The 12253-nt window shown below is 44.0% G+C and overlaps 1 protein-coding gene across 6 annotated transcripts in view; it reads left to right on the top strand.

Annotated features, from left to right (window-relative positions):
• The window catches only part of Tenm2 (teneurin transmembrane protein 2), a 942842-nt gene that overhangs the window by 669732 nt on the left and 260857 nt on the right, over nucleotides 1–12253 (top strand). For all 6 annotated transcript variants that reach the window (XM_059270357.1, XM_059270356.1, XM_059270355.1 and 3 more), the window contains one exon: nucleotides 6390–6628. In XM_059270357.1, coding sequence (XP_059126340.1) covers nucleotides 6390–6628 — 239 coding nt within the window. The remainder of the gene's footprint in view (nucleotides 1–6389; nucleotides 6629–12253) is intronic.

Raw genomic sequence — 12253 nt, 5'->3', positions numbered from 1 at the left:
TTCACAGTCCAGTGTATTCTGTGTCAGCTGAATATATTTGGAAGTTGTAAACAAGATTAGAACTTCTTAATCTTCAATGTGTTTTAAGATCACCCAAGACACAGCCAACACCTTCCTCCAGCCGTAGGCAGGGAGCAGGGGAGCCCAGGAATTTGTACATTTTTAATAGAGCATTCAAGTGATGCTAACTTGGGTATCAGTAGAAGAGAATCTGAAGACCATCTCTTTCTTAGTGGTTTTCCTTTTCTTTTTATTAATTGTCTCAGATTACCATACAAAGAAATGGGTCTCTCCACGAAGACCATTTCTTTATCAGTTTGAGGAGGATTGCTAAACTTTGTCATCTACAGATTTGTATCACCAGGATATGGATATATTTTAAGAGAAACGGAATTCTCCATAGCTTTGGTATTTTTACTTGGTCATTTTTGAACACCAGAAACTGAAAAGGGGTGAGAACTACCTAGGTTCCATTCAGCCATCATCATCACAGACAACACAGTGCCATTGAGCAGACCAGAAAGCATAGACTTTCTGGGGATTGATTCTCTCCCCAAAGTCTACGGGTCCTGTTTGTGGTAGAGCATTGGGTCTTGTATGCAGAAATGCACATGCTCACCTACTACACATAGCTAAACATGTAAGCCTCTTTTAAGATTATAGAAGGAGTCTTAATTTTCAAATATAAAATGTTCACAAAGCTGTACTTATAGCATCTGTAATTTTGACCTTGGGAAATATTGTATGCCATTCATTGAACAAAAATGTGTGATCACTGTGGCACAGGCTGTATTCTAGATGATAAGTCATAGAATTAAATAAATCTGATAAATACCTCATTATTTTACACTTTGTAGCAATTCAGTTCTGATGATGGACACAGACAAGAAATCATGCACATGTGTATACATGTATGTGCATATCATAAAGAAAGCAAGGGCACCTATCATGGTGAGAGAGTCGTAGAGAATGAAGGAGGCTTGGGGAAGATCTCTGAGAAAATGATATTAAAGCAGAAAGCTGAACAACGTGAAGGGAGAAGTATACACATATTTCCAAGCAGCAGGGATGTGCAGCGCAAAAGCCCTGAGGCAGAAGTTGAAGTCTGATAAAGAACAGCTAAAGGACAATAGGACAGACAAGAGGAGGGGAGGGGAGGGGAGGGGAGGGGAGGGGAGGGGAGGGGAGGGGAGGGCCACAGGATTCGGTTGGAAAGGTGCCACAGTCAGGCCACACAGGGTGTTCTAGACCCTGGAAAGACCTAATGTCATTCTAAGTGGTATTGGAAGGCTTTATTTAGGGGTTGCAGGAAGAACAGGAAGTGTGGGAAATAGACTATGTTGTCAAAGGAGATTTTATGAAGAAATATTAGAAGTTCATAAAGAAATTTCTGTGAGGAGTGATAGTCATATCCTTCTACTTTTTCTTTAAAATAAGCATATTCAAAATAGCATTACATCTAACTTAAACTTCTCAACCTTCACCTTATTATTCTCGCATGGCTAAGACATCCCCATTTTTGATTTATGTAGTCTGTTCTTGAATATGACTGATGTCTAGGCACTAGTGTTTAGACTCTGAAGGCACTGAGAGTAGTGTCTGCCAGCGTTGAGTGCACACGGGGGTCACATGCTGGTTGGAGGAAGACTTGTTAAAAGTAATAGGTTAGGCACCACCCCCAAATGTATGATGAGATTCATGGATGCACTGAGTGATAGACTGAGTATTTGAATTGGTTTCCTAGACAGGTGGTTGGAAGGTGAGGAGGGGTTATGATAAGATAGGCTGGCTGGGAGAGACCACAGAGAACCAATTCAAAGAGGGTTACAGCCTGGGAAGATGGCTCAGTGGGTAAGAGCACTTGCTCTGGAAGCCTGGGGACCTGAGTTCAGATTCCCCAGCATCCACGTAAGAAGTCCAGTATGACCACGTTGGTACCTGTAACCCCAGGACTGTAGAGTGAAGAGGTGGAAAGATCTCTGGGCCTTGGTGGCCACCAGCAAAGCTCCATGTTCGGTGAAGGAATGTCTTAAGGGAGTAAGGTGTGAGGTGATAGAATAGAATACCCAACATCCTCTTCTCCTCTTCGGATCTCCCTTCCTTACACACACACACACACACACACACACACACACACACACACACACACACACAAATACACTATAACCATCTTTCTCTCTCTCTCTCTCTCTCTCTCTCTCTCTCTCTCTCTCTCTCTCTCTGTGTCTCTCTCTCTCTCTCTCTCTCATACACACACACACACACACACACACACACACAAATAATAATGCTTTTTATTCCATCACCAAATGTACAGCAACATGAACAGTGCCGTTACAGGGCTGGAGAAATATCTCAATAACTGCTCTTCCAGAGGACTCAGGTTTGAGTCTCAGCACCCATATGTCAGCTCATAACCATCTTTAACTCCAGTTCCAGGGGATCTGATACCCTCTCTGGCCTCTGAAGACACCAGGCATGCAAGTGCTGCCCAGACATGCAGCCAAACACTCATACATAGAAGACTTTTTTTAAAAAGCACACACACACACACACACACACACACACACACACACACACACACACAAAGTGTTGTTATTGTTATGATGTAGCTTCTAGTGTGGGCTGAAATGTCCAGGGCATGGGAGCTGGGAGCACACAGCCATGGAAGTAAAAAGCCAGCTTATACCTATAGATATCTTTTGTCCTCTTATGTGTTGTTGGAAGGCCAGGTAAGCCAGGAGACTGTGACCTTTGTAGCTATAGAGGGTGGGGTGGGGTGGGGGAAAGGAAGGGGGGAAGATTTTTCTATTTCTTTTTTGGGTTTTTTTTAGTGTTTGTTTGTTTGTTTGTTTTGAGACAGGGTTTCTCTGTATAGCTTTGGGGTCTGTCCTGGATCTCACTCTGTAGACCAGACTGGCTTTGAACTCAGAGATCCGCCTGGCTCTGCCTCCCGAGTGCTGGGATTAAAGGCGTGCGCCACCACCGCCCATCGGGCAAGATTTTTCAGAAACACATTGATGAGATTCTTTAGGACCTGAGATGAGGGAAGAGAAAGAGGTTTAAATGACTGCAGTGCTAAGAAAGACACAGGGTAGGGTGGGAGTGCTGAAGGAAAACGGTCTAAATATGGTTGTGGCATACCATGTGGAAGACAAGATGTCTGATACACCGTAGGGACATGGGTCCACACCTGAGGAACAAGTTGAGCTAACTGTGCAGACCTGGCAGCGATGGCTGAAACCATGAGAATGGTCAGGTCACTGAGGGCATGAGAGCCGGGACGCAGATGCTTTTCTGAGTACTCATTAATGTCTCCTTACTTGTGGAGAATGGTCCAAGGAATAAAGTTGATGGGATCCTCAGTCAAGTGCCAGGGCTTCCACCCTATCTTGCTTTGTGCTGGGTGTTCCCACTGCTTACGAGGAGCTGGGTTAGTACTGAACAAGTTGGGAAGTTCTTGAAATGTGTGTTCCACGGTTGTCAAGCTTTAAAGGGAAACTTGGATTCTGAGCTCTTTCTGTTGCTCCAAAGATTCCTTAGTAACAGGTAGTCATTAAGAAGTGAGCAGCTACCATGAAACTCTCTAGACGAAGAGCTTTTCTTAAACGGCCTTGTGTGGTTGGTGCAGCAACCACACATGAAGCACCTGTGATTGTACTGCCCCATGATAGTGATGCTCAAGAATAGGGCTGGGTAGCCAGTGTGAACTAACTTGTCCATGAAAAGCATTGCTAGGACCCAATGCAGGCCTTTCTTGCTCCCTTAAACACCATATCTAGGGTCTTCTCTTCAAAAGACTATTAGTTGATCCCATTAGAAAAGAGCTTACTTTTCTAAGGGGCCAGTGCGATAGATTAGTGTAATGGTTCTCAACCTGTGGGTCATGACCCCTTGAGGAGTCATGTATCAGATAATTTGCATATTAGATATGTACATTACAATTCATAAGAGTGGACAAATTACAGTTATGAAGTAGCAATGAGATAATTCTATGGTTGGGGGTCACTACAGCATGAGGAACTGTATGAAAGGGTCGCAACCTTAGGAGGGTTGAGAACCCCTGGATTAATGACTAAAGGTACTTGCTACCAAACCTAATAGCCTGAGCTTGATCCCCAGGACCCATACAGCAGAAAGAAAGACCCAACTCCCACATTCCACATGTTGTCCTCTGCCCTCCACACATACACCATGGCATGTTCTCTCTCTCTCTCTCTGTATAATGTTTTTAAAAGAGCTAGTGTGTGTGTGTGTGTGTGTGTGTGTGTGTGTGTGTGTGTGTGTGTGTGTGTGTGTGTGTGTAATGTTCTAAAAAGAGCTACTGGCAAGAAATATGAAGCTTTATTTATGGAATTAAATGTGCATGCTTTATCGAGATCATTGAATATATTTATAGCACAAATAAGATCTAAATATCAGTTGTTTGCTTTAATGTTAGTTATAATACTTGTTTTGCTAATCAGACACATTTCTGACATGATTCTCAGTCATACCAGATTCACTTGATGTATATAAAGGATCCAAATACTTTAAATATTTTTCTGTATGTAGCCAAGATACAAATATTGATAATGACAGTGATCTTGCCTTTAGATATCTCTGGAAAAGCCTGATAGTCCTCAGGAGGAAGGGCAGTGTGGTATAATAGGTCTTGCTAGAACTCTGGGCAAGTAACTAAGAGAGGCAAACTGTAGCTTGAGCACTGTCTGACTGCTATTACTGTGCTAAAACCCCAGGACCAAGGCAACTTATACAAGAAGACACTTAAGTGGGCTTACGGTTCCTGAGAGTTGAGTTCATCATGTTGAAGCAGTATGGCAGCAAGCCACAGACACGTTGGCTGGAGCTGCTGACAGCTCATATCTTGATCAACAAGTAGGAGGCAGAGACAGAGAGACACTGAGAAACCTCAAAGCCCCTGTGACACACCTTCTCCAACAAGGCCACACATCCTAGTCTTTCCCAAACAGTTCCACCAATTGAGGATCGAGTCTTCAAACATATGAGTCCACGGGGGCCATTCTCATTCAAACCACTGCAAGTCCTGGGTCCTATTCCTACTTTCTAAATCCTGTCACTTAAGAGGCAGAGTCAAGTGGATCTCTGTGAGTTCAAGGCTATCCTGGTCTACATAGTGAGTTCCAGGACAGTCGGGCCTACATAGAGAGACCCTGTATCAAAAAATAAAAATGTATCTACAGAAAGTGTGAGGAAAAAGAAAATGCCTGTCTTGACATTTTTGCATCTTAGAATTGCAGCAAATGCAACTACAAAATAATGTGAGGACTCCAGCCACTCACTCACGTGTGCACGCATGCATTCATTCACTAAAGTCTCCCTTGGATGTTGGGATCTTAACTGGGGACTAGAAACATGAGGATGAGCTAGGTCCAAAGCGAGATACAGCCCCTGCCCTGAGCAGCCAAACTCTAGAATCTGATTAGCCATCCGTCCCTTTCATTTCCTGGGCATGTCCTTGTTTTAAATAAAGTGTAGCCCAGTTGTACTTCAAATCTTATCCTTGGCATATATATAAAAGAAAATAATCTATTGTCAGAGGATTGATGCTTTGTGAAGTATCTTTGGAATGACCATTCTCTGAGAAGTCACATGTTTTTTCATACTTTATGTTCTATTATAGTTATCACATTATAGGTCTGGGTACCAAGGACACCGTGTTCAATTGATGGGCAAAGATGTTTTTTAAAAGCAACCACAATCACAAGACCTAAAGATGTAGTCTGAGCAGGGAAAGTGACTCATGGTTCCTGCTGGTGGAAGGGGAGATGAAAATATATGAGAACTGAGGGGCAAGGAGGCAGTCTGGAAAAATATTTAACAGCGGAGATTTTTTTTAACAGAAGACAGAGCTCTGGGTTTAAATCCCTAGCCAGTTACCTGACTTCTCCCAATCCGATGTCTCGGATCTAAATTAGGGATATTATAACGTTTAGTTTGTAAATGGTGGTGACGACCCATTTCAAATGTCTTTCAATTGCACATCTCTAACAGGTGATAATACTCAGCATCAGCAACATGGACATCATTTCTGAGTGAATGACAGTAACTCACTTTTCAAATCTGCTTTGAACACTCGGCCGGATTCTTCTATATGCATCTGTATGCATCTGTGAAAGTATCAAATTAGGCAAGCTTGTGGAATTGAGGTGCATCACAAGCCAAAATAATCTTTGCATACACACACACACACACACACACACACACACACACACACACACACATACACGCACGCACACACGCACGCAAGTGCCAAGGTAAGGTAAGTTAACTAACATTTTACTAGAACTGTAAGAAGGAAAAAGAAGGACAGCTAAGCCTTCACTAGCCAACCATGGTCAGGCTGACTCTTTCACTCTTCCTTGCAGGCACTTCCTCTTCAAGACATCCTCTGGAAGCACACCCCTGTTCAGCAGCTCTTCTCCAGGATACCCTTTGACCTCAGGAACCGTTTACACACCACCACCACGCCTGCTGCCGCGGAATACATTCTCCAGGAAGGCCTTCAAGCTGAAGAAGCCCTCCAAATACTGCAGTTGGAAATGCGCTGCCCTGTCCGCCATCGCTGCAGCCCTTCTCTTGGCCATTTTGCTGGCATATTTTATAGGTAAGTCAAAGCAGCCTTGGTCACCATCCTGGTGGCGAGAAGGTGGGGAAAGAGGCCACGGACTTGTGAATTTAGAAGCCTTCTGCTGTCTGGACAATTTGCCTGTTGGCTCTTGAAAAACATAATCATGAGTGATGGATAGGAGTGATTTTTCCCTCCTGGAATCCATTCCAGTCATGGCTCTAGCTGACATTTATCAGAGGTGAAGTTAAGCATTCTGGCTGTGTCTTTTCTTGGAGAGAAACAGAGAATTATCTTTCCTGCAAATCCACCCTTCACTTCCATAGTAATCACCTAGATTTCTCCATCTCTGGATTTGAACACAAGCCAGTGCTCTGATATTTATGCAGTGTTGGTTCTGTTCAGCTGGAAACTCAAAAGAAGGATAGGTATCATTTTGCACAAAACGTCTTGACCGGGGAGAAAGCCAAACTAGCTCACTGACTTTCAGAGCTGTGGAACTCAAATGAGATTCGGAGGCTAGAGCCTACAACCTGGTCTTCATCTAGACTCAGACGACCCCCACACAGCTGACCCTGTCCAGCTTCCTTCCTTTCCCTCTGCCCAGTCTCAGTTCTCATCCCATTGTGTGGCACTGAGTTTGAATAGGGTTCACATCTGTGGCAGCTGTGCCCCTACAACTTAGGGAGTGAGAGATGGTAGCAAGCAGGTGAAGTGGTTAGGGTACCTTCTTTCTCGTGCTGTGGACGTTCATTCGCATCTATGAGGTACCACCATGTAACTATGAAAAGCAGCAGATGCTGGGAGCTTAGAGGCAGGGTGCCACACGCATGTGAGCATCCTGGGCTGGACACAAAGCCTGTTCACAGTTCCTGGCCCTGACAAAGAGCCCCATCGCTCCTGCTCTGTCAGCTAAGCTTGCCAATGGCAGATCTCCTGGCCCAGGCAGAGGCCATGGTGATGTTTGTTAAAGTTTATTTGAAACATTTGATGGTTCTGGCTTGCTTTTAGGGCAACTATGACAGATCTCCCTGGGTTGGCTGTGCCATGTTGCAAAGCAAACCTATAAAACACCAGCTAAAAGAGGCTGACTCCAAAACAGTTCCAAAGTGCAGGCAAAAAACTCCTCCCATTTAGGAAAAGAGACAAGACAACGCTGATGTTGACGAAGCTGGCCTTCCTTCTGCCAACGTCAGCCCTCCTTTCTTACTCTGAGGTGGGGCTTCTAGAGTTTCTTAATCCCATCCCTCTGGTGTGGTGCCTGTCTGAGAAGAGACAGGTCCAGGACTTCCCAGGGCATTTGACCTAAACTTACCTGATGGCAGAGAAGTATAATGGTATGCCTCTAGAAATTTGGGGCCCTGCCCAAGGCAGACTAGCACAAGCCAAAAAAAAAATTCAATATACACTTTTCATTGTCTTCTACAGTATAATTATGCTTGTCTTAATATAGAGAAAATAAACATTTATATATTCCTTATCAGCTACATTTATTAGTAATGTCCTCCCCAAAATGAGAAGGCTGACACTCCAAGGAAAGGAAAGGGGCTATGTTTGTCTGGGATTTTGCAAACCATTTTTCACTCTAACCATCAGCTCTCAGTGGTGCCTGAGGTCTGACACTCAGCATCCCTAATTTCAAGTCGCGTCCGCTCCTCACCTCTTGATGAAGGATACAGCAGAGGATTGACTTGAAGCACCGCCCCCCATCACCTCACTAGAATCTTGGTGTTATTAGAGGGAATTTTGTGTGAGTCCCCAGGTAGCTGTTTCAGGGGGCAAATTGAACATGCCTTTAGGGTCTTTGCATGATTTGGCTTTATGTCAGAAGCTTCAAGAAGGATCCATATGCTCACTTCTCAGGCTTAATGTTCTGCGGGGCCAGTGGGCACCAAGGGGAGCCCAGATGTAGAAACTGAGGCACTGCCTGCCTCTGCCAATGGCGTCCCCGATGTGTCTCCGCCTCCCCTTGCAGGGGAGAGATAGATGGCTAGCGCCTGATTTATTGAGCTTGATAGTTAAAGTATAATAGCTTTCTGTAAGGGTGATCATATAAATGGGCAACTGTGTAGTGAGAGTTTAATGTTTTAATCGGGTGCGTAACTTGTAAATGATGGATTAGGAAACATATTTATCCTCAGTCTGGAGGCTACTGGAAGCTGGTCCTGAGCATCTTACTATGGTTTATTGGTTTATAATCCATCATTTCCTGTTTTGTATGCTTTAGGTAAGATTATGCTCTGACCCTGGAGTATTGAAAAATAGTTTATGACTCAAAGTGAGTGATGTAACAGGCCAGTTTGCCCAGCAGCAGTGACGGCAGTAAAGGGGGAGTTCCAAGGCATTCTCAGCCCCTCCCCATAGATGACCAGAGACCTGCAGACTCAGTTAAGGGTCAGGACCCTGAGTGCTGACATTGGCCCCAGCAATCTATTTCTCTGTGGAGAACCATTTGCCTTCTGAGCCTTGGCTTCCTAAGTACAGTGTGAGGGCACGCTAGTTATTTACGTACAGACTCTCTGAAGTACAGTGAGGATTAATTAATGTGTATAAATCACTTTGAAGATGAAAAGCAGTATATTATTAATTACGAAGCTGCAGGGGCATAAACACTGCATTACAAACACAGAGGAGAGTGGTGTGGGCACAGGCATTGATTGTACCAGCCGAAAACAAGCCACTGGGGAAGGGCAGAGTGAAACAGGAAATCCCAGGCCCCCCTGTTAAAGAGACTGGCACATTCAAGACCTCAGTCCATTCTGGTTCACATGCAACTCCCCATTCTGCGAGAACATGACAGGTCCTGAAATTGAAGCATCAGCCCCAGGACATTTATGGGCAGGCAGTGGGTTCAGGCCTGCCAGGCACTGTGACAAATAGGTCAAATTATCTTTCTTGCATGTTCAAACCCGTGGAGAGAAGCCTTTCCAGGAGTGAGCAATTTGGAATAGCTTTGCCCCATGACAAGTTCTTCCATACATCCAGGCATGTGGGGAGATGCAAGAGCAGAACGCCAATCCTTGTGCAAGTTGGAAGACAGGGGCCTTCACTAGCTCAGCAAAGATTCCCCTAGTTCCTCCTCATGCAACTGGGGTGAGAGAACTTTCGTGAAATGTTCTTCCATCCAATTCTCTCTGTGCCAAATTCCCCCAGTGTAAAAACACCCAGGAAGAAATTACTCCGCAAAGCAGTGTGAATCATCATGAGACCACTTTGTATGTCACTCAGCCCCTGGCCCAAACAGATCCAGTCGAGGAGAACTTGGCTGGGAAAGGCAAGGGAGCTGCTTTCTTGGGAGATGACTTTCTTCCTTGGGTAACTCAAGTATTTTCGTTGCCTACAATGTCAGAAGTTCCTCTATATTCTTAAGTTTCCAACTTCTATAGGCAGTATATATGTTCTCGGCTGCTTAATATAAATGTACTGTGTTTTTACCTTCCTAGTCTCTGTAACACAACAGGAGGTGGTTAGAACCTCTATCCTGCCTCAAACTAGAAGCATTCTTGTTAAAAAGAACTTTTATATAAAAATTATATAATTATTCCATTTAAGTCACATGCCCAGTCACCACCATACTCTAGAATAGAAGAGGAAATTGGCATGTTGAAATCATTTCATTAGCATTGATTTGAGTCTAGTTGTGTCTAGCTAATTGCAGCCATGGTGGGGCCTTGTAACCTTCTCAACCATGTATACTTGACTTCTGAAGTGCATCCTGTCTTTCGCCCAGCTCCTCAAGACTGTACTCAGCCAGCTTCTCAAATAGTAAATGAAACACAGTCATTGCTCTGGTGACCTTAACCCCTCTTACCTAGTTCTGGCCTTATTCACCAGGTCTAGTGGCTGGCTTTTGTCCTTCTGGAATGGGCAGAAACTGTAACAGCCTCCCCTCCAGCCTTCTTCCCTGTCATCCTGGCTTTTGTTATGGAGGTCAGCAAGTGTTTCCCATAGAGAGACAAATGGTGAATATTTTGGGTTCTGCAGGATTTTTAGCCATTGTGCCTAAGTCGTTGTCCACAAACTGCTTTCCATGAGCTTTCCATGGGTCACAAAATACCATTCTTTGGAATTGTATTTATTATTGAAAACAACTCCTTAGATCATGTGCCAGATACAAACAAGTAGTAAACTAGATTTGACCCAAAGGCCAGAGTTTGTCAGCCCATTCTACTCATTTCCCAATGATATCTTTTCAGGGTGAAACTCAATCACTTTCTGACTGGTAAAAGTCACGCCATGTATCTACCATAAATGGAGCAGGTGACTGCCATGTTCTGACACAGATATCCTAATTCATAATCAATAACTATATCTGGATTCCTGACCCCAGACAAAATGTAAGGAAAGCAAGCAACATTCTTAAAACCTTCTGCAGAAGGTTGCATCTTAAAATAGCACCTTCTAAAGAGACTTTTGAAACAGTACTTCAGCCCACAGATGGAGCAGAACATTGGGGGAGAACGACCTCCCATTTTGCCCATCATCCCTTGCCCTCCACATTTGCTTACTTTCCACTCCTCTGCAAATTCATTGGCTGTTTTAACACATTATTCAAAACCCAATGCCTTCTTCGTTGAGGTTTTCCCACAGGCTTGGGACATCGAATGAGATCACTGCCTTTTTGATTCAGGTTAACATTAAACTAGATCTCACTTCCCTTAAACTGCATAGAAGTTTTGACAAGGCTACCCCACATCAAGAGAGGAAGGTGACTCTGCTGCTACATCCACACGTTCCTGGAAATTCTAAAGTAAGAGTCACCACAATGGTTCCTCAGGACACAACTCAGTCTGTCATCCTTGAGTTGCAAAGCATGCATAACCCCTCTCAGGCTTCCGTCTGTTGGTTGCTCCACAGGGCCAGGAAAGAAAGTCAGCAGAGGAAAGATAGGAGCACTTATGTCATCCTAGACTAGTCTTTAGCTTCTCAGACCCATGCCAAAATTATATACATATATATATGTATATATATATATATATATATATGAATGATATTAGAAAGTCACCTTGTCTTGTTCACTGCTGTAACTCCTGCTAAATATGAAATACTGTGTTTTAAGCTCCTCGGCACTCTGTCTTCTTCTGCCGCTCTGACTTTGATCTGTGAAGAGCGCGGGCCATCAACATGTCAGAATGTTAAAAGTGTGGTAATTTGGGGTGCTTTCAGTTTCTTTTGAAAACAATGAGAGATTATTTTCTATGGAAACTAAAAGCCTACCGTGTGTTTAAAGTTGCTACACTTGAAAATTGATGTGTTGAGACTCATACTGATGAATCCTGCTTTCTCAGCTGCTATTTTGTGTATTCTCATCTCGGAAGAGTGGAGCAGGTTTGGGGAAAAAAAAAAAAACATAAAGAAAGTGACAGCAAAGGATGCGAACCCAACGCTCGCCTGGCATATCCTCTGTGAGGATGCGGTTTAAGAGAGTCGCTGGTCCTCTCGTGCAGACCCGTTGCTCGTGGGCTATCAGGAGAGATGGAAAGCCTCACCTGTATGACTTCCAAGTCATGAGCTTGCCTCCCCTTATCCAAATGGCAGAATGCCAAGTATTAAATCTGAGCAGTCCAGCAAATAGCATTTCTATCTAACTCCCTGTCCCCAGATGGTCCAAGAGAAAAAGGAGCTGCCCACAAATAACTCAGGGGACCCAGTTAGACATTATCT

This window comes from Peromyscus eremicus, chromosome 8a, assembly GCF_949786415.1.
Source record: "Peromyscus eremicus chromosome 8a, PerEre_H2_v1, whole genome shotgun sequence".
In the NCBI taxonomy this organism is placed as follows: domain Eukaryota; kingdom Metazoa; phylum Chordata; class Mammalia; order Rodentia; family Cricetidae; genus Peromyscus; species Peromyscus eremicus.
This window is presented reverse-complemented; position numbering and strand designations above follow the sequence as displayed.